Genomic DNA, 19,287 nt, shown 5'->3' on the forward strand with positions numbered 1-19,287 from the left:
ATATATATATATATATCCATATACATCCATATACATGAGGATTTACAGGGTTGATTTTTACCTTTGAGCTACTAAATTGAGCGATCCCTTTGTTTGAGCAGCTAATGATAAGGCCACCAAAACAAAAAGCAAACGCTTCAAAAAATGCTTCAAAACATCACAACAAGCGAGCAAGGAAAGAAACAAAGCTCAGAAAACACAACACAGCGTCTGTAGTGGAGACGGTGATGGAACAGCAGCATAACAGATACAGTGTTACAGTCACAGTTGAATCATGTGGTTCTGACTAACCATAACATAGAACAATAGAGGCATAAATGTGATTTTTCTGAGGTCTGATTAATGTCCAGACAAAGAGTTTAGAGAACAAACAAGCTTTTAAATGTTTTCACAGATGTTTTATCATTTCAGGCAGCAATTAACGATTTGATAGCAGCTGCTTTGCCATGCTTTGTTAACCCAAGACATAGCGAACAGCGGAACTGACAGTTCTGTACTATATTTAAAGATTTAAAAAATCAAGTATTCATCCATCTGTGTGAAGCAGAGGGTTGGGTGCTTAGTGATAGAGTCACGTAGTACATTTTAATAGATAAGCCTAAAATAAAAACCAGTGGTGCCTCTGCAGGAGCAGTCTGCACTAAACTGGACGTGGGTGCCTCGTTCTGTACCTGAGAACGGTTTTAATGTCTAAAACTTTTGTAACTTCAATCATGCAATCTACTCATGCACACACTGAGTTTTTACTTTTTCTGGTAAGTCACCTCATTGTGAACATCACAGTGAAGTATGGTTCAATGAGGAGAGATCATTAGAAAGAGCAGCAGTGACAGGGATAAAGGCAGGACCCACTCCACCTTCTTCCCAGGACGTCGGTTGCACGGAGGCGACTGAGTGGGAGAATGACAGATGCACTCTGAGATTTTAAAGCACGTGGAGTGAAGGCTGATCGGCCTAAAGACGGTCAGCAGAAAGCTGATTGGAGAAGTCACAATCGTCTTGACAGCGTGGGAAAGTGGAAGTGATGCAAAGCTTAGATTAGCTGCCAACACCTGGGAAACAGACGAGTGACTCTTCCTCATTGAACTTGCACATGAGCTTCATCGTGTTTATAAAAGCAGTGTGGACATGATGGATCATTTGTTCCCGAATGCCTGATTTCTAAATCCTGCAGGTGGTTTCTTTTAAAATAACACAGATTTGTTTTTGACGTGATTGACAACATCTTATTCTTTGAAGCTAAACACACAGTTTCAGGATTGATTCCATCACTTGGTCAGTTTGATCAGGTACAGATAAGAACAACAAATACGTTATTTATTCTGTTTTTGGCAAAGAATGTTTAAATATTTAAATACATGGATTTCAATATCATACATTTTTATTATAAATCATTTTTAGGTGCACAGTGTCTACAACACTTGTGCAATATTATTCAGCAATACATGAGTGAAAACACATCCAACAAGTGTTCATTTACACTTCATAGCCGAGAGCAGGGGTGGGGAACTCCAGGCCTCGAGGGCCGGTGTCCTGCAGGTTTCAGATCTCACTCTGGGTCAACACAGTTCATTCCCAGGCCTCTGGAGAACCACAGCACAGGTTGAGGAGGTCATTTAGTCATTTAAATCAGCTGTGTTGGATCAAGGACACATCTGGAACCTGCAGGACTCCTGCCCTCGATGCCTGCAGTGGGACGATCCTGGTCGAGAGAATGAAACTTGTAAAGCAGTGCTCGCTGCTGTTGTTACCAACAGAGGGCAACAGTACACCTGTTTGCTGTGAAAGCTGTGGCAATAACAACACACTGTCAGTACAGCAGTGACCAGGTGAGCATCTTTTGCAGGCCAGTATTATATTCATACATTAAAAGCACTTTCTGTGCTGAACTGTTCGTCAGAGATTTATTGCAGAGTTGTTAAGAAGAACAATCTTTTTAAATTTGCTTCCCTCCCATCAGCACAACAACTCACACATTTTAAATGCAAACTTAATCTGTTTCAAGCCTCAAGGCCAAACTTCACACATCGCAGTTTTGCATTGATCTGGCAGTTTGTTGTTCTGCTCTGTAATGAGTGTTGCAGTCACAGGGCCATAAGAGGCTCTACTGCTATATTAACTCTGATACTAACAGTTTGTTTTTGCAGTTTCTTATAGTTGGAATGAGGCCACCGTGCAGTCCAGTCAGCTGGTGAGCAGTGCTGCTTAGTAGATCCAGCTCATGTTCCAGACTTGAGTGTTTAATAGATTATTACACTACAGGTACAGTGAATGTTTCAGTGTCATGAACAGCTCCTGCAAATTCAGCACAAAACAACCAAACCAAGACTGCAGACATTAGACTCCAGGACAGAAAATAAGATTTTAGAGCAAATCTAGAATTTACCAGCAACGACTGTGGTTTACCACAGCGAGGGCCAACAGGGACCAGAGACAGAGGCCACATCACCCCATAACAGCTTCACATCAGCGGTTCTCATCATTAGCAGGTCTTGAAATTAGTTAAATACAACCTCAGGTGAACAAAACACACGACATGTTTCACTCTGTCATTATATATTTAAAACTACACATTGATTGTGTAGTTTCATTATCAAGTGGGACCAAACCTGTAAAAGCAGAAGTTCTGGTAGTTTGAATTCAGTTGTTCGTGCTACCTCAGTGCCACGGAGGAAAGAGCACTTATCTTAGAGAAGCCATCGCTCCTTCCTATCAGTCGGGGAAAGGTTGTATGGCCTTTTGCAAGTAATTTGAAATCTATCGCTTATAGTGAGAAAGACAAGATTAGAGGAAAATATTCATTCTTCTCACAAAATTCAGACTGCACCATTCTTGGAGAAATTTCCAAAAACAACAACAACAAAAACAGTGAACAGTGAAGCGACTCTTCTCTCTAAAAACATGGCAGCACAGTAAAAGTCTGAGCAAACCACAACTGTCAAACCTCAATGTGAGACCAAAGTCATTTGTCCGTAACACAGAGCACCGTGTTTAGGGACTCAAACACTTCACATGAACTGTGAACCACGGCCGTGGTGGAACGAATGAATAGTTAGAAATGCATGAATGAACCATGTAAGAAAACCTCAAATTAAAAGTTTCTAAAGCCACTGAATCAGGACGTGTGCTGGTCTTCTTACACTTTGACTTAGTTTTTGTAAAATAAATAAAGACGTGGCACAATGTCACATTTGCTGTCATTGAACTGAGGTTGTGTTTAAGTCATTTAAGGTCTGCCGAGGAACAGACGATTAAATGAAACATGTCCTTGAATTGAGGGTGTACTTTCTTCACCAGGATTTATCGTCCTCTTGTACTGAAAAGCACTCGGCTCCCACCTACCTCTCATTCCATGAAGTGCATGTTTTCATCATGTTTGTGAAGAAGCGGTTGAAACAAATCTTTGGACAGTTTTCATGGTTTTGATTGTAATAAGATGCTCTCCGTGAGACCCTTCAGGGCCTCGTCCACAGCGATATGAGGCATAAAGTCAGCAGCAGCCTCTGCTGTGGCCCAGCTGAACTGAAGCCAGTTTCAGTTACAGCGGGATTAATACGTTTATTGTTGGATAAACTATGAGCCACATCTCCTTCTGCGGCGCTTCACCTCTGCTGGTGAAGCACTGTTTCCCTTTTTCAAAGGGGTCAAATGTTTTTATGTGGTATGCAGTTTTTTGTCTGGTGAAAAATCGAGGAGGCTCCACAGGGCGTCGTCTTTCTTTTTTGTTGAACTTGATGCCACTTTAAAAGAAGACTGCAACCCCCTGATGTTGTGAGCACAACAGAAAGATCAGTGAATAAATTAAGATTGAGGTTATGAAAACTTAATGTTGGACCCTAACAAGTGTTGTTAGCTGCTGACATCATAAAACACCGGAGTGCGCGTGCTGTGAGCGCTGACTTTTAAGCGCGTCGGTGTTTTCTGGCAGAAAGTCGGCAGCAATGACACTCAGACTGAAGACGAGAGAGAATCAGAGAGTGTTTGTTTGCAGGGAGCTCAGCACTGACGTTATATTGCATCCATATTACCCGGAGTGTTACTGAGGGTGGGACAAGGTCACGTCACGGTTGCTGTTTGTCTTTCACGTCCCCAGTTTTCCTGCCACACTAGTTTTCCTCAGATGTGACACTTCCCTGAAAAGAAAACTGGAAATCCATATTACATGAGCACAAACACACACTTTCAGCAGTTTCTTTTTATTTACAGCGTTTCTTTTGAAAGCCTTGCAGCCATTTACTTAAACTAACAAAAACAAGCTTTTTGGTTGCCAAAAGAAGAAGCCCCCCCCTCGTGAAGTGTTCAGTCTTCCTGCTTCAACCATGACTGTTTTAATGCGCCCGTCTACAGGAGCAGACGGCAGCATTTGGAGCATTGGTGCTTTCTTTTCTTTCTAGTCACACAGAGGACAGCACCTCCCCAGACACCTCCCTCTCCCTCCTCTCAGCTCTTTCTACATCCATGACAGTGAAGAGAGGCTCCTGGGCCGTGGCTGAATCCTGGCGTTGTTTAGCAGCAGTGAAGGGCGTCTTCACAAAAGTCTCGCGTTTCTTCACCTCTGGGTCGGGGCAGAACAGGTATTCATAAAGAGCTGCAGCCAGGGTGCCACCCATTGACGGACCCACCCAGTACACCTGGCACACGGAAAACACAGAACACACAGGTGATCCCGAGGATGCTCAAACTAAGGTCTGCGCTTTCATTTCAATAGAGCTCGGGGACTTTAAACAACACAAACCAAGACAACAAAGAACTTTTCAAATCAAAGTAATACATTTACGAGAGAAACTTGTTTTAGTAAAGGAAGGATATTTCCAATTTTCAAGGTAAAGTTCAAAAGGAATTCACATATTTAACTCCTGAAGTGCTGAGATCAAAGATCATGTTGGAAACAAAGTCCTAGGATCAACAAAATTAAACGTTTGTACAAAATTCACAGAAATACAGTTGCTGAGATATGAGATAAATCCTGCTCTTTACGTTTCCTTCTTACTTTATCAGTCATTAAGTGCTTTTTCTTCTATTTTAATAACAAAATCAAACTTTGTGTCGTGCCTCGCCATGATGTGCTGCTGCATCACTGTCTCAGCTTACAAAACAAAAACACTGGAGCAGAGATTTGTTATAGAAAAGGAAAAAACAGAATAAGTAATGAGACTTTGGTTTTCCTGCACACTCACTGTGGATGGTCTCAGGCCGCATCTAAGGAAAGTGTCGGGCAGCCCATTATCGCCTGAACCAGGCCACTGATGTAAGTGAAGATACAGATAGAAAGCAAATCCACACAGAAAGACAAAAAGGACAAAGTGGTGCTAACAGCTGAGAGCACCATCATCTGAACTGATGACAATAAACATTCTAGTTATGTGACGGACTCACATCTCTGCTGGACTGGCAGGCAGTGTTTACTGTGATAAATTCAAACTGATGAAAAGCTGTGCCATAAACAAAACACTTCAAATATCCATTTACTTACAATGTTATATGTTAGAAACGGCCTTAAGGGCTAAAATATGAGGATAAAATGACATTTAAAGGCTGTACTTGTTAAAGTAGAGCTAGAATTCATAACTTCTCATTGATGTTTTTCCTGCTGCTTGGCTGATGTATCCTGCAGCGCTGTGACACAGAAATATAATGATCAATCAATAATTAATCCAGCCCAGATCCTGTTTTTCACGTAGGTGGAAACAGATCAAATAAACCACTTAAGAGAAATTCTGACTTCACAATGAACTCGTTTCCAAACTTCTGGTTTTGGAGCTCCGAGCAAACATGTACAGACTGTCTGCAGCATCTGCATCCAGAACATTTTCACATCATGTCCTGTTACACTGTGAATTTTTGGCTTACTGTTCCTGCATGCCAGCGTGGCAGTGTGGTGCAGTGGGAAGCACGTCTCACTGAGAAAACCCAACATCCCATTTCTTTTGGTCAGAAGTTTGCAGAGATATTTGAAGAAGAAAATTCTGAAATTCAGTTCAGTTCAATTGTACTTATATAACACCAAATCACAAAAACAAGGTGCTTTATATTGTAAGGGAAGGACCCCACAATAATACAGAGAAACCCCCCAAATCAAATAACCCCTGTGAGCAGACGGTGGGAAGGAAAAGCTCTTTTCTAACAGGAAGCCTCCTCGGGCAGGGCCAGGCTCAGGGATGTGCAGCTGCAACCAGCTGGAGACGAGAGAAATTTACACATGAAGGCCAAAAATGTCTTTAGAACAAAGTTTTACTTTTAAACCAAGTCTAAGTGTTGCCTGGCGCAGCTGCAGGGGGGAAGCGGTGCAGTGAGCTCAAGGGGGCGGGACCGGGAGGCAGGTGAGCCACAGGTGGTGGCGACTGTGTGATGACAGGGTCTTCTTTCTTTGTCTATATAGTGACGGCAGAGAGAGCTGGACCGGACTGTTACCTGTGCAGAACTGTCAAATAAATACAGAAACATTGTGTGTAGCGCATACTTCACAATCTCCTTCTTTGGTTTCTTAATTTTGAAAATCGCTCCTTTTAAAGTCTGGAGGGGACGTGACTCATCCACACCAGAAGCACCGAACTGTCTTAAGTTACAAAGTTAAAACTAAAACAGCAGTGACATCCAATCCAGCGACTGCCATGTTCACGATGCCAGCCCCACAGCAGCAGGTACACAGGTAAAAGTGCGAAGGCAGAGGAAATGAAAGAGAAAGTGTCTCCCTGTGAAACGAGACAGTGCTGTGTGAAAATGATGAGAAGCAGAAAGAATATCAAAGCTGTACAAAGGAGAGAGACTACAACAATCTCCAAGATCAAAATCTAAACAAGAAACGACTTCAAAGCTGAAAGAGCACACAAAGACCCAGAATACTAACGAGGCGTCGGGACAGCAGCGCAGACTCGTTTCAGTTTCTCTGCTTATTGTCGAAAAGAGCTCAGAGAGAATTCGTCTTTGTTGTTGGAGAAAACTTTCCAAACAAAAAGCTGGCATTGGCCACATTGGTACAAAATCCCCCATCGCATCCAAAAAAGGGTTGAAATCATCAACACTAACAGAGTCAGCTGCAAGATGAGTTTGATATCAACACAATCTGACGCATCGTCACCTCTGTTAGAGCCCATCTATAGAGAAATGTTTTTGATACTGTTTCAGTTATTATGCGACATGTTTGATTTTGTATAACATGCTGTTAGAGAATAAATGCTGCGCGTTTGTGTCGGGTAAGAAAGCATTACAGCGCATGTGTGGTAGCAGGTTAGAGTGAGCCAGGACGGCAATGGGAGTGTGCGCTGCAGCAGCAAATCGTTTTCTGTTGGTATGTACGAGTCAGAAATAAATCTGAACAGCTCACATTAAGAACTGGAAGAATTATTTTTTCAAAGCTTGGGACAGAAATTCGCCACTGCAGCCTCTGATGTACGAATCCAACAGACAAAACAGTTATTTTTCTTATGTTCACTTATCCAAACATAATCAATCAGGTTCAGCAGTGACACAAAGGTCGTCATCACCTCGATCAGCTGAAGGCCTCTCAGTTTCGTTATGAATGTGTCGAAGCATGTGCGCGATCACACACACGGACAGGTCTGCTGCTAGAACACGGCCATGTTTTACAAACCAAGAACAAACTATAATATTAGCAGAGGTTGAACACACAGGACAAGCTTCAAGGGAAGCAGCGCGAAGGCCTGCTGTCAGCTGTAACCTCGAAGCCGTTAAACCGCCGAAGAACGATTAAAGAACAGGAAAAAACACAACACATTGTAACTCATACAAAGATGCAAACTGTAACAGGTAAACACATCATTTATTTGTATCTGTATGGAGACGTCTGCAGTTTAGCTGTTGTTGCAGTTGCTATGAAGACTTCCTGTAAACAGCACTAATCAATGCAACTGTGTTGTTGCCGTGTGCTGCCTTGCAGACAGTGTCAAACAGCATGCCTGCTGCTGGAAACCACGCTATAAAAACAAAGCATTGTGGACCAGACTCTTAATGACCTGAAACCCCCTACAAAGCTCCATAAAGCTGAGGGCAACTGCAGATTCTTATTGAATTTATGCCTATAACTATTTCCACACATTAACTGACTACGTATAATTTCTGAAAAATATTTGGGACTGAAATTACTTTCAAAATGGCAAAAGGTGCACTCACTCTGCATTTTGAATATTAATCAAAATGTTGTTACCCAGTGGTTGTCCCAGGACCATGTGACCATCGCTGGGCCGAAGGACCGAGCAGGGTTCATACTGGCTCCAGTGAAGGGAATCTGAGGGAACAGTCACAACCAGGCTATGAACCTCACAAACAAAACAACAAGCCTTAAAGGTTTGAGTTAAGGACAGCTGGGCTTCGTTTTAGGAGCCTGAAGATGCTTCAGCTCTCACAAGCAGTGGTTAAAGACCTCCACCAGCTTCTTGGATAAGCAGTGAAACGTTTTCATGAACTTAAGAAGAAGGTCAGCTGCCTTTAATTCAAGCACCGATGACTAATGTGAGCTGGAGGACTGACCTGTCTCTTAAACTGATGATCTACCAAGTGTTGTCACATCTGGCTCCATCCTGTTCTCCTGACTTTGTGAAAACACTCAGTAACCATTCAGTCGTCTAACCGACTGAGGGACTGAAGCAAGCAAATCAAAGTGCTTTCACTGTCCACACTAACAGTCACAGCTCAGTGCTCACTGGAGTCTTTCACTGGAGCTAAATTACATACATCAATAATGTAAATCCTATCTCTACACTACAAATCACACAGTTAATCACATAATTGAAGGTTGGCTCTCGTGGCTTCATCACAGCTGCAGTAACGTGAGAGACTAAACTGGACCTTCCTCTTTATGCTGTTGGTTCCTCTTTGAATAGTTTCGATTCTGCTTTAGAATCATTACATAACACTTATGAATTAACACAGCATGCATGCTTCAGGTTTTCCATCGAACCAAAGGGTGATGTGTCGCATCCACTCTGCGGTGAACTGAGCTTTGAAAAAGTAATCTGTAACATGTTCACATAATAAGCTGTTCATGATTACAATGAAATGAATTTCTCCCACATCACGATGAATCACTGCACAGGTGTCTGGGTACTTACAGCAAACAGATGCCCAACACAAACAGAAAGGCCGATAGCCAAAGCAGATGAACCTTTGAGATCTTTACGTTTGTGGTCACAGGTGGCAAAGATGGTGAAGATCAGCTGAAAGGTGATGAAGAGTTCTACGACCAGGGCGGTACCCACAGAGATGCTGTCATTCACCTGTGTGAGTAAAACACACTCACGTGAGCATGTAGTCAGATGAATGTATTCACAGGCAAAAGGTCGGTAGTGGAGAATAAAACTGTCACACATAGTCACACATTTAAAGACACACACTCTGCTCTTACCTCAGTGACTCCCATCCCACCCCTAACAGCGGCTGGGGTGATCCCGTACAGTACGGCCGCCCCAACTGTGGCTCCCACACACTGGGCCAGGAGGTAGAAGACTGCTTTAGCCAGGCTCAGCTTCCTGGTCACAACCATGGCTACTGTGACCGCTGGATTGATATGAGCCCCGCTAATGTGGCCGAAGCACCGCACCATGGTGGCAATAGTCAGGCCAAAGCAGAGAGAGATGAGCACGAGGTCGGGGGGGTGGGGATCCTCAGTGCCCCAGTTGATGGTTGAACCGAGGCCAAGCAGGACAAAGATCAGCATGGCAGAGAACTCAGCCGCCACACAGCGCCAGAACTCCTTGGTCCAGATGCCCTTAAAGGCAGTCATAGCTTTGTCTTGAGTGAAGCACGATGGAGGCCAGGACTGAGACTGTGGTTTACAGGGAAAGCAACACCTCCTGGAAGAGAGCGTAGAGACAGGAAACATGCTGTGAGAGGGGTTGTGGCCTTTTAATGGGGAGATAACACATGGACAACGTGTTGGTTTCAAAATGGTCACGATGAGTGCGGCTCACCTGCATTTGAAAAGAGAGAGAGAGTAGAGCAGGTTGGCCACCTCATTTGTTAGTTTTGAGCTTGAGTGGTTCTGTGCTTGCACCCACTGTGGACCGAACCTTTCTCTGCTCTGCACCATGGCCTGAGCTTTAATTTGCTTTGTAAACTGTGTGACAGGAAAGCTCACTTTCTATTTCACTGCAGATAAACAAGTTCACACTATTCAGGCTGAGGGGGTCTGAGAATTACTATCATTATACAGTATCAATGCAATCTACAAGGAGGGAAATGCTATATTCTATTCTATTCTATTCTATTCTATTCTATTATACGACTTTTCTTCTCATGTAATATTAAGACTGTTAACCTGCCTAATCAAGATTTAACTCGTCAAGCATGGCTCAAAAAGTATGTGGATGTTCTAGTTTCTGAAAGATAAGAGATAAGATGAGATAAAACTTTATTAATCCCTCGGGTGGGCTCCTCTGGGAAATTCGGTTTCCAAAAGCACAGCACCGACAGAAGTTACAGAGTTACAGAATATTATATATATTTACACACACATATATAAATACAGAGACATATATAAATAAAATATACGAAGGGGATAAATAGAATAAATAGGAATAAAAATACAAGTGAATTGCACATTTCAAGTATGGAGTCTATTGCACCGTTGACTATTTACAAAGGTGTTGCACAGTGAGGTGAAGAGGTACAGCTTAGTTGTTCCCCCCTCCTTTGTCCTCCTGTCTCCCCTCCCTCTCCCCTCTCTCTCCCCTCCAGAGAGGAGTTAAACAGTCTGATGGCGTGTGGGACAAAGGAGTTTTAAGTCTGTTAGTTCTTGTCTTGGGGAGAAAGTGTGATGTTTTTAGTGTTTGTCCAAATAAATAAATAAATAAATCACAAATGTCTACCCTGGCTGATGGGGTAAGGGCACCAGGTGCATATTAACAAAAACAACATTAATAATATTTACTAAACAACTTAATATGAACTAGATTTTGACTCGTGGCCTCATCATGAGATGGTGCTTCCAGGTAGCTAATAAGGAATATCCCACTTAATAGGCTTTATCAACTTCCCGTGCTTTAATGGTGCATACCAGATTAACAAACTAATGTTTTTTTGTAATTAGTTGCAGTGAGAAAATTACACAGTGGGCTTTGAGCTTACAGAGCCCTTCAGGGCGTGAACCAGTGTGGAGAATTGCCCACTCTGCACAGTCTGCCCTCATTTCTATTTTTAGCTTTCAAATGCCTTTTAAATTTCTATCTGAGCTTTTGGATTGATTGCATTTGTAATTGACCACACAAGGATGCTGCTGTATACTAAAATGTATTTACTACCATATTTGTGCTTAATTACATTATGATAAATGATCAAAAACTGCAAATTAATGCATACAAATTGTAACGGGACAAATGATGGGTCAGGGACTCTTCTGGAGGGTCAATCAGACCCTGCAGATAATTAAAAAAGATAAAAACCATGGGGAGCGATCCAAAGATCCACTGTCTCATTAGCTACTCTAATTGGTTTCAACCTAGATGTTCATGAATTTATTTTAATGAACCACATACTTTGACATTAAATCAATCTTTGCTGCAGACGATAAATGACTGAAAGCTAGCTTTTTGGTAATAATGTTTAAGCATGTACACTAACAACACCGACAGAGCCACAGATCTGGCACACATGGCCAGATCAGTCTTTCACCAAGACTCTCAGACTCATTTGTTTGTAGATCACAGTGGTTTCTTTGTCTGTTTGATCTATCTGGGAACAATGTGATACCATCCGAGCCAAGAATTTCACACAGTGCAATCATTGTGTGGGCCTCTTTTTGATTTTGTAGTGTGTGCACAAAAACAGTGCTACTGTCAAACATTTGAAGGTTTATGTGGAATCCGAGTACAGAAAACATTTTAGATGTACTGCTGTGTGCAGCTATAGTTAGTAAGGTTAACCCACTACATAAAATGTAAATAGACATCAGAGTTTATGTAAAATCAGAGGTCTTATTTCATTTACGAGACATGCTGTGTTTTAAAAAGGTTGTTAGATCTTAGATGCAGTGTAAGGAGCAGAGCTGAAGGCAAAACCTGCCCAGCTATGTTCCAGTCCTCAGTGGTTATGAGTTCTGGGTGCAAAATGAACACGACTGCAGATACAAACCATAAACAGAGTTTCACTGTGAAATCCACTAAAAAGTTGATCCAATGAGCAGATCCTGGAAAATCCTTTTTTTCTGCTAATATTGAACATATCGTCTACATAATATAATCTAAAAGTGAACATGAAACCCATACAATTATCAGGAAAGTGTTTAGGTCACGGGGCAAGAAACATGAGCCCCATAAAACTGGAACTCTATTTGCAACCGCTGAGGACGCCCCCTGCTGGCCATTCAAAAGTCTGTCGCGCACTTTTGCCTCACAGGAAGAAGGTCCTGAGTTGGACTCACACTAACATGTAAATGTGATCCTTTTCTTCAAAAACAAATAAATTCTTCATTTCTCAAGTTAGAAAACATTTGGTTTTTAGCACCATTAAGCTTTTAATGTGACCCACAGTAGCCCGGTTTTTATTTGCCAGATTCCCTGCAGGATTATTATTTATTTATTTGGAGATGGAACAGAGAGGCAAACACTCAGGGCGGATTAAATGATTATGATGCAGGTGTTTGCCTTTCTGTTCCATTAAAATATCCTTTATTCCTATAAGTTTGTCACTGTTGCTCCTTCATTATTTATACAATGTAAACAGAAGACAAGAGACATGAAAGCCTTCTATCGCTTCTCAACAGCAGCAGTAAAATAATAATAATGATAATAATTCATTTTTTTCTTAGCGGGAATAATTGAATATCCAGAATAACGAATTTATATTAAAACAAAATAAGCATTAAAATAAGGATGTAAACTACAACCAACAATATTATTACCATTAATGGCCTTAATGTGAATCTATAATTTAAAACAACCTGAGTTGAAAGTATGAAATTGATATTTTTCAGCAATATAACATTTTGCTCTATAATCAGTTCTGGAAGCTAAAACCAAATGTGTCGGCCCAAACAAAACGTCTCCTACCGTGTTGTTGCAGCTCCGGTGAGTCTTTACGCGTGTACTCACCTCAGGCGCTCCAGAGCCCCGCCGCTCTCCGTCATGACTCCACCAGCAGAACGGCTGTTTCTGGCTTTTATAGCGGGGCTCTGTGCGTGAAAGCACAGTTTGTCTGTTAGTGATTAGGGTCTAGCTTGGCCTGGTCTGACCTCGATGGGCAGAAATGGCAGAAAATGAAATGACTGTGGAGCAGGGGCGTTTCCAACATTTTTCTGTGGGGTGGCACAGGGGTACAGAGAAGGGCTCATGCAGATTTATTACATGTTCAAGAGTCTTAGGTACTATTCACAGTCCTACAGGAAATATGTAAATAAAATATTTGGCAAATGACATAAGGAGATTTAGTGACTTTGCCCTGTACTGGTCCTATACATGGTCTTGCACCACCTCCTTGTACTACTGAGGTTGACACCTGCATGATTTCTGTTGTGAACTGACACTTTATAAATAAAACTGAACTGTACTGAACAATTAATGTGAGTTTTATAGTGCACAACGAGCAGAAAAGATCAGACAGAGCATGCGATTCCAGCCCAGACTTACAGTTTTATATTCTCAAAGCCATTTGTCCTGAAAGGCCGACCAAAAAGCACTGACATGAAGCAATGAGAATGATCCACTAAGACTTAAACATTTTATGAAGAATATTCTCGCAGCTAACAATTGAAGATTGAAGGCAGAGCTTGGAGATGGTAAACAGCAATTCATAGCTCATATATTTTTCATTTAGGAAATATGGCTAAGGTCAGACATATTTTATTCATACTTCTGAGTCATCCCTTATTACTCATCATGCGCTCTCTAGCACCCAAATTTTGATAATGCGACTTCAAATCCTAAATAAAAACTCAACAAAACAAAACTGTTCTGTACAGACTCCCAGCTTTTCTAAGCTGATATTTTGCACAGTTATCAGTAGATTTCTGCTAAACACAACAGCTTGCACGGCAGCAAGTCTGCTCTGCATGTTGTCAGTATTATTATCTGTGAGAGAAACCCCCTTCCGTCATTGCTACTGGATAAATACTGACACACTGCTGAAACACAAAGCTGCTACTGTTTATGCTTCTTCAAGCAAGCTGACAGAGCAGCCCTCCTTTTCCTCATCACACACAAACAAACAGCCACGTTATCTCTTATATAAGTATTACACAAGATCAGTCATATATACAATAGAGGCACAATGTGTAAAACCAAAAACAACACACTCACAAAATCTCGCTAAAGGGCCGCAGTCCAAAACTAGGGTTATGTAACGTGCTTAGTGGCAGAGAAGAGACAAGAGTATCATCTACTTCTGTTTCTGTTTGTTCTTGCAGCCGGATGCTGGCACTGTTACAGAGTTACAAATCCTCTGTTGTAACGCCGTCTGGCCTAAACCCAGCGTTGGTCAAGTTACGTGAAAAAAGTAATCAGCAACTAATTACTGATTACTTCTCAAAAAAAGTTATCCCATTACTTTACGGATTACTTACTTTCAAAAGTGATTAGTTACTTAGTTACTTTTTAAAAACACGATACCCAACCTGAATATGTAATAAAGCAACAGACCTTTCAGCCCAGTTCTACTTGTCTGCATAATCCACCATGTAACACTGAATCAAATGGAAACGTCTCTTTTTAAAACTTGTTTTATTAGTTTTAATCTTTTAACTTTATGCACATTGCATCAAGCAAAAATGACAATATATGCAACAGTCTTTGACTTGAAGACATTATTTACCATTTAAAGCCATGTTCTGCATATTCCAGCATATAAAATAAAATAATGCTTTGTGTTTACACTCTTTCAAATAGATGAAAGTAAAACTTCAAAGCAGCGCTGAGTCCTGTCGCTCTTATTGTCACCTGTTTAGCAGGAGTGGGGCGGGTGGAGGTTTGCCCACAGCGGTCCTGTCAGTGGGGGGTTTCTCTGTGGATGTCACGTTCCCGTGGCAGCGTGAGATTCAGATTTGAAGTTAAATTTTTCGCTGTAGAAAGAAGTTTTCTTCCCATGCAGGGTGAACAGCAGACGCTAATGTTTGTGTCACTTTTTACAGAATCAAACTCAAAGTAATGTGATTACTTCCACGCTTTAAACGCTGCATGGTCGTACTCTCTCCATCACTCCATGTTATCCATGTATGTCGCAAAAAAGTATGACGGTTTAGTAATGCAGTAACGCAGCATGCTTACGGGAAAGTAACAGTAATCTAATTACTTTTTTCGCAATAGTAATCCCTTACATTACTCGTTACCTGAAAAAAGTAATCAGATTACGCCTTACTGCCCATCTCTGGGCACAATAATGAATACATTTGGCTGTTTGGCTTATTGCTTGTGTAAACCCTTGAACGCATGAATAACCTTATAAAGAAACGTATATGAAAACAGGACCAACGTCACTGTGTTCGACCACACTGGTATCTGTGCTGCTCTTTCTTTTCTGCAGGTGGATGTTAAACCCGTATTAAATACACAAGCAGATCAATTCTGGGTTTATCGTGCATTCCCATTTCTTTTATTTTAAGATTTTACTATATACTTTTTAAACCTTTCATGGATCAGCACCACCGTACAAGCTGAGCTGCAGATTCCAAAAATATTCCGTCGAGGTGGCTGACGTCCTGGACTAGCTGCTCCAGGCACTCCCAAAAACCCGGAGCAATCCAGCTTTCTCTGTTAGTGCTCTCAAACTGTGCAATGATCGCCCATGGCCACTTTGTTGCCTGTTTGAGAGCAGTGTGTTCTTATCTTTGCCTTTTATTTTGTTTTTATTGTTTTACTGATTGTGTTGTGTCACGTACAGCACGTTTTTCAAACTCGCAGCTTTAAAAATGCTCAATAAATCAAACAGGATTGGATTAGATTGAAAATCTATTCTATAAGCTGCATTTATATGCAGGTGGTCTTTAACAGCTAACATGTTAACCATTTAGATTCCTCCACTACTTCCTTGCAAAGGCTACAGCACATAAGTATGTAATGTAGTTATTTGGTCTATTTCAGTAGTTAACTACTAATTAACTTGTGGTGGACGGTACGTAAACACATTTACAGAAGTGCTGTATTTATTCATAATTTTAAAGGTAGTTAAAATGACCCTTTTACTTCACAGTCAGAATTTAAAACGTATCACTTGATGCTGTAGTACAATCACTTGTTATCCGTCAGTCTTTAGAGCCTCTTTGCTGCCACCGATTCTCTTCCAGATCCTGTTGCCTCCAGCTGCTTATTTTCCTTTTGAGGGAGCACAGATGTGAAGGAAAAGCTGTTTGCCGTCGTTACCTAAAAATCATTCCTATGAAAAGGCAAAACAGGATAACTGGTGACTTGAAATTTAATAACAAAAGCATAACAAAAACTAGTTGTGTGTCTTGTGACCTTTACAATGTGTACCTGTTATCGTCTTCGTCTGTTTTCATTCCTATTTGAATTCCTCTCTGTGCTTCTTGACAGACACCAGGATTTCCTTCTGTCTGGCAAAAATGCAAAACTGCATTTTATCCTAACATCTGGCTGATGTGTGTCACTTTTCTTGTCTCAGATGAGTGAAATGCACGGTCCTCATCTGATGGCGATGGTCTCAAAGCACTGTGGTTTGCTTCACTTTTAGATTGGAAACATTTTCTTTATGAGCACATTTGTTTTGCACCTCGGTCAGTGTGCTACATCACAGAGGTGATATAAGGTCGACCCCTATTACTGTAGGGTCTGCCTTACAATATAAAGCGCCTTGAGGCGACTGTTGTTGTGATTTGAAGCTGTATAAATAAACTTGAATTGAATATACACAGCTACAGGTGGAGATCAGCGGAGCAGCATATACTGCAATATTCAAACTAATTTGCTAAAAGGAAAGCACACGCTGGTGCACAGGGAACCAAACAATGCTGAATTTAATATACTTAGAAAACACGCCAAACGTAAGACATAAAAGCTTTAGTGGTAAATAATGGTGAAAGTAAATACAAATGTCATGTGTTCACACTTCATGGGGCAGCTGAAGGTCACAGCACTGATTTGTCCCAGTCTGCTGTAACACAGGGCGCACACATGCTGCTTAAATCAGAGCAAGGTTTCCCAACTAAGTTTGCATGCTGCTGTGCAATGCTGAATGTCTGCAGTGCACATGTTGGAAGATAAAAGACAACATGACAGTTTTTATTTTTGAACAGAATAGCACATGTGCCCTTCCAGTCCTGTGCGATCATACTGCTCGTTTTGCCCTCTTATTCTGTACCTTTGTTCGGACTTTATTGTTTTAACCTGAGGGCTGGATGTGCATGAATAAAAAAAGGAATGCTTGGACACTGCTAGCATCATGGTCAGGTTTTTGTCGTGGCTTTCACACAAACGCGAAGCAGAAGATGAAGCATCGCCAAAGAACATATGATGACGCATATCTTACCTTTGGCTTCACCTGCACAACGGTGGTGCCAAGTTATGTCCACATCCCAGACAAACAGTATCCCACAGCTTTATGTTTTTAAAACCCTTTTGCAGAGAGAGAGGCATCTTTTGAAAAATCTGTTGATAGCAGTGTTGAATATTCTTACACAGTAAAGACAACAAAAAAAGAAAAACGAAACAACTATGCATGAAATAATTGCACCACAAAGGTGGTTTGTTTAGTGGTTTATTTTACTGCAACCTGTAATTTATTGCAGTTTACTTTTATTTGTTTAGAGTGTGAAATAAACTGCAGTGGAGTTTGAAAACAAAGTATGGGCGTGTGTGGTTGGAGGGTGTGTTTGTGCCGGGGGTGTTCTTGTAAAACAAAGGGGGGCACGTTTGTGAACCACTGGACTAACTAGTGCTTCACAAACATCAAATATTGGAACATCCATTAAAGAATTAATAAAATGCAAAAGCTGAAGCTTCAAAATAGCCTCTCTTCAAAACAGAGAGTTTTAAATACAGGAGCCATCTCTTACAACGGCCTCATCCTTTATAATAAAAGCTCGATCAGTCTGAAGCTCTGCCTTGACCCAAAGAAACTTAAGTGGGCACAATTCAGTTTTCTGTTTATGATCCATCTGTTTCACTCGTACAGCTCAAACTGAAGTTCACGAAGCCTTCAGTAGAGGGCAGTAGAACACTAACCAAAAAGACATACATACAATAGAGAGGGCATTATGTTCTCTCCTCTTACATTGTGTCTCACTTAGTTTCAAACTCAGCAGTGGTAATTACGATCTCCTTCTTTATCAGTGATTTTCTGGAGGAAAAAAATCTTTTCCACTATGCTGAGGCAATTATTTCTCTGTCTCCCTCACACACTTCAAGTGTCTCTTTCTCTCTCACACACATGCACACTGATTCTTGTCAGCTTCATGGACCATGGGGGTTTCTGTTCTTGTCCCTGATTGGCTGATTGATTCTGACATTTCCACAGCCTGATCATTTCCTCCTCTCCTGAATATGAATGTGTGCAAATGTCTCCTCGGGAATATGGGGTTTTCTCAGTGTGTGCTTGTGTGTGTCTGTGTGTACATGCACTCAGATATACGCTGGAATTAGAAGCTTATAAAAGATTGAAAATACACATACAAAGATTTCTTTTTGTGCAAACAGAATAAATATAATTATAAAACCACAGAAATGATGCTAGTTAGTCCTGTTATGGTAACAGATGTTTGATGATGGTCTTTGGTCGCACATGTTCGAGGACTTGATGGCTGTCCATCATGACTAATATCAGTCATTTTAAACTCTGAGGTTTGAACAGTGACACTTTGACTTATTAAGGTGCAATGTTACACACAACGGGTATAATTACGTTTTGCTTTCTTAGCAGTAGTGGGACTTGGTGACAAAGAGATTACAGGGTCATTAAAATGAGAGTTAACTCTGTTAAAGCATGGATGGCTGAGGCTTGAGGGATCTCGTTGATTGTTTTGTGACCTGGCCTCCAAATTCCCAAGATCTCAGTGCAAATGCTGGAAGTCTCATTCACAGAACCTCAACCCTGCAAACCACAACAACCCGAAGCCTTCAGTCCAGGCACCGTGGTGCGACGGGCATCCACACAGGAAGAGATTAGCAGCCATGTGACAATCAGACACCATGAAATTTCAAATCAATTCAGCCACTTGTTGAAATAACTTTGAGACTAGTGATTGAAGCTACTCTAAACTCAGGTGGTGAGGGTGGGCAGGTGCTTCTCCAACAGCATCACCATCAACACAGGAGCACCTCAGGGATGTGTCCTCTCGCCACTGCTCTACTCCCTCTACACTTCAGACTGTGTGGCCACCCACGGCTCCAACAC

The 19,287-nt window shown here is 41.4% G+C and overlaps 1 protein-coding gene across 2 annotated transcripts; it reads right to left on the reverse strand.

The window, feature by feature from the left end:
• Positions 1-4,238: 4,238 nt before the first annotated feature.
• On the reverse strand, positions 4,239-13,184 carry LOC102200851 (aquaporin-4-like). Of its 2 annotated transcripts, none has more exons than XM_005734995.1 (5): positions 13,044-13,184; positions 9,362-9,809; positions 9,069-9,233; positions 8,165-8,245; positions 4,239-4,631 (listed from the first exon to the last, which is right to left on the reverse strand). In XM_005734995.1, exons 1-5 carry the CDS (start codon positions 13,076-13,078, stop codon positions 4,395-4,397), a joined length of 966 nt encoding a protein of 321 aa, XP_005735052.1. In that variant the 5' UTR covers positions 13,079-13,184; the 3' UTR covers positions 4,239-4,394. The 2 variants fall into 2 exon arrangements, with proteins under 2 accessions (XP_005735052.1, XP_005735053.1); XM_005734996.2 differs by having other exon boundaries at positions 13,002-13,053.
• Positions 13,185-19,287: the final 6,103 nt, after the last annotated feature.

The sequence above is a fragment of the Pundamilia nyererei genome, unplaced genomic scaffold, assembly GCF_000239375.1.
Source record: "Pundamilia nyererei isolate P.nyererei 1_Seehausen unplaced genomic scaffold, PunNye1.0 scaffold00061, whole genome shotgun sequence".
NCBI lineage: Eukaryota > Metazoa > Chordata > Actinopteri > Cichliformes > Cichlidae > Pundamilia > Pundamilia nyererei.

Excerpts from the sequence above, each read along its gene's own strand:
- LOC102200851 (XM_005734995.1), bottom strand. The coding sequence starts at position 13,078 with ATGACGGAGAGCGGCGGGGCTCTGGAGCGCCTGAG. Across the intron at positions 9,810-13,043 it reads GGGGCTCTGGAGCGCCTGAG|GAGGTGTTGCTTTCCCTGTA; the intron begins GTGAGTACACGC and ends GCTCTCTTCCAG. Across the intron at positions 8,246-9,068 it reads GTGTTGGGCATCTGTTTGCT|ATTCCCTTCACTGGAGCCAG; the intron begins GTAAGTACCCAG and ends CTGTTCCCTCAG.